The 2,269-nt window shown below is 40.3% G+C and overlaps 1 gene segment (V, D, J or C); it reads right to left on the bottom strand.

Annotated features, from left to right (window-relative positions):
* Positions 1–504: 504 nt before the first annotated feature.
* LOC122545408 lies at positions 505–1,910 on the bottom strand (the record flags this gene model as incomplete). The annotated part of the segment is given in 3 exon segments: positions 505–911; positions 1,367–1,746; positions 1,864–1,910. Coding segments are annotated over 3 exon segments (819 nt in total), but the record flags the coding sequence as incomplete, so codon positions are not given.
* Between the last annotated feature and the right edge of the window lie 359 nt (positions 1,911–2,269).

Raw genomic sequence — 2,269 nt, 5'->3', positions numbered from 1 at the left:
CATGCGCTGGCGCAAGATCCCTGGCAGTTCCCCTGAAACAAAGGTTACATTCAAACTGTTCTGCACTCTTTACGATTGGTATGTTGCAATCAAATTTAATTTTAAAGTGTCTTAAATTTACATTTCCAATTGGTGTAATTTGGCAGTTTAAAACTGACATGGATTTTGTAAGAATGTCCAATCGGGGGAATCAAAAACACTAAGTTCAAAACTCGTGCCCTACCCTTGACATAAAATGGACATTGTCAGATTTTGTCACAGAGGGATTTAGGATGGAAATGTTACTTGGCGGAATCCTGCAATGAGTGAGCTTTACTCTATCTCTGACCGAGGGTGTATCTGAACAGAGAACATTAACTGCACAAGACACTCGTCCTAGACCTGTGAAGAATCCACGTTAACTACACAGATGGAATGTAAGTCAGAGTGGGAAACAACTAATTCAGTATTTAACTCACAGCTGGAGGAAAAAAAAACTTCATTACTTCTGTTGAATTATTAAATGCAACTTTGAGATTTTTATTGACATGAATTAACAGTGTCCATCAGTACAAGTGAAATGTTTATGAAACTCGATTTACCGCTGGATTTATCGACTGTTCTGTTGATGATCTTCAATGGAATCGCTTCATGTCCCACCACACAGGAGTAAGAAGCACCGCTGGCCCACTCCTCCGCTGTAAGGGATAACAGGCTGTACATGAAGAAGGAGGTGTTGTCGCTCTCCGCCATGACCTCAGTGTTCTTGTAGTTACTGGGATTCACCGGCTTGTCATTGTTTGTCCACTTGACGAAGATCTCTCGGGGGGAGAAACCTCTCACTAAACAGGTGAGGGAGAGAAACCTCTGAGCGGAGATTTCTTCTGTTGGTGGCAGGAGGACCGACACTGATGGTTCCATCGGATTAATCACTGCAGAATATTTGAGACAAATATAAATCAACCAAAAACATCCTGAACCAATATCACGACTTCACTAAATATTAAAATACGCCATGTTTAATTTGGGATTTATTCACTTTCGTTTTTTTAAAGGATCAGTATGGTACACATACTGTTCAGTAAAAAAAAGGAAAGTTTAATGTGAAAGTTGCCTCCATGTTTCCAGCCCACAACGAGGGCATTCTGTCCATTTGTCATTGCTGATGGTGACGTCACAACCCAGGCTTCTTCCCAGTTTACCTGACATAATAAGAATACAATATCCTTTGGTCCATCTTTTTCTTAATTCTACTGAGCTATCCTGCCTTCAGATGCATCATTAATGCTCCCAACGGTGTTGGTTCATTCCCAATCAAAGCCAGCCATTGATGTAACTGGATCTGGATTACACATGGGATCCTTTGTGTTTTAGTCTCACCGCTCACCTTTCTCCTTGTGGATGGAGTCTCTCAGCGGAGTCGGTAGATTCTGATGGTACATCACACATTCAAAAGTAACGCCACTCAGCCAGGCTTCAGCAGAAATGTCTAATTTGCTGATCACGCTGTCGGGATTCTGTCCAGGCTGCTCAGCAATCTCTGATTTCAGAGGCTTATTTTCTTGTTTCCAGGTCACGTTGACTCCAGAAGGAAGATTGGACACAACGCAGGTTAACGTCACCGTCGCCTCCAGTAAGACTTGTTCTACTGGTGGTGGGAGGATTTTAACGATGTTAGGGTGGCACTCGGTATCTTCTATGAAACAAAAATCAAAGTCAATGAAAAATGCCTTTTTATGATACAAACAGCCAATCTTCAGATTACTCCTTCACAGGGTGAAGACACCACCTTCAAAATGGCAACTCCAACAATTGTTGAAACGATGCTTACTATTGTTGATGTATTTTGATCTGTGAAAGCATTTGTGATTACCTATAACATACCCTGTGTAATTATTCCTAAAGAACACTGGCTTTGTAACAAGTGAAACCTGTGAAAAAAGTAAAATCATCGAAGATACCATCATGTAACCCATGGAATGACCTTTCTTTCAGAGTTTGTCTCTCACTTAAGACCATCTATTGATACTTGTGACAAGAGTAATCTGAATATAATGAGCTCATTTCCATGTTCATAACCCTTAGGTGCAAGTGCTGCTGGTCACACAGACTGCCACATCACATCCCAATTTTGGACAAATTATAATAAATAATTATTATTATCTTTGCAGAGTTCTAAAGTGTTACAGGAGCGGTGAACAGCCATGGAAATTCTGTTCATTATATTTAACGTGATCAAAAATACTTTGCGTATTTTGTGTGATGTCATTCTCTAATTTATGTCATTGTT

Source organism: Chiloscyllium plagiosum, unplaced genomic scaffold (genome assembly GCF_004010195.1).
Source record: "Chiloscyllium plagiosum isolate BGI_BamShark_2017 unplaced genomic scaffold, ASM401019v2 scaf_18853, whole genome shotgun sequence".
NCBI lineage: Eukaryota > Metazoa > Chordata > Chondrichthyes > Orectolobiformes > Hemiscylliidae > Chiloscyllium > Chiloscyllium plagiosum.
Note: the sequence above shows the minus strand (reverse complement) of the source record. Positions and strands in the feature narration are given on the sequence as shown.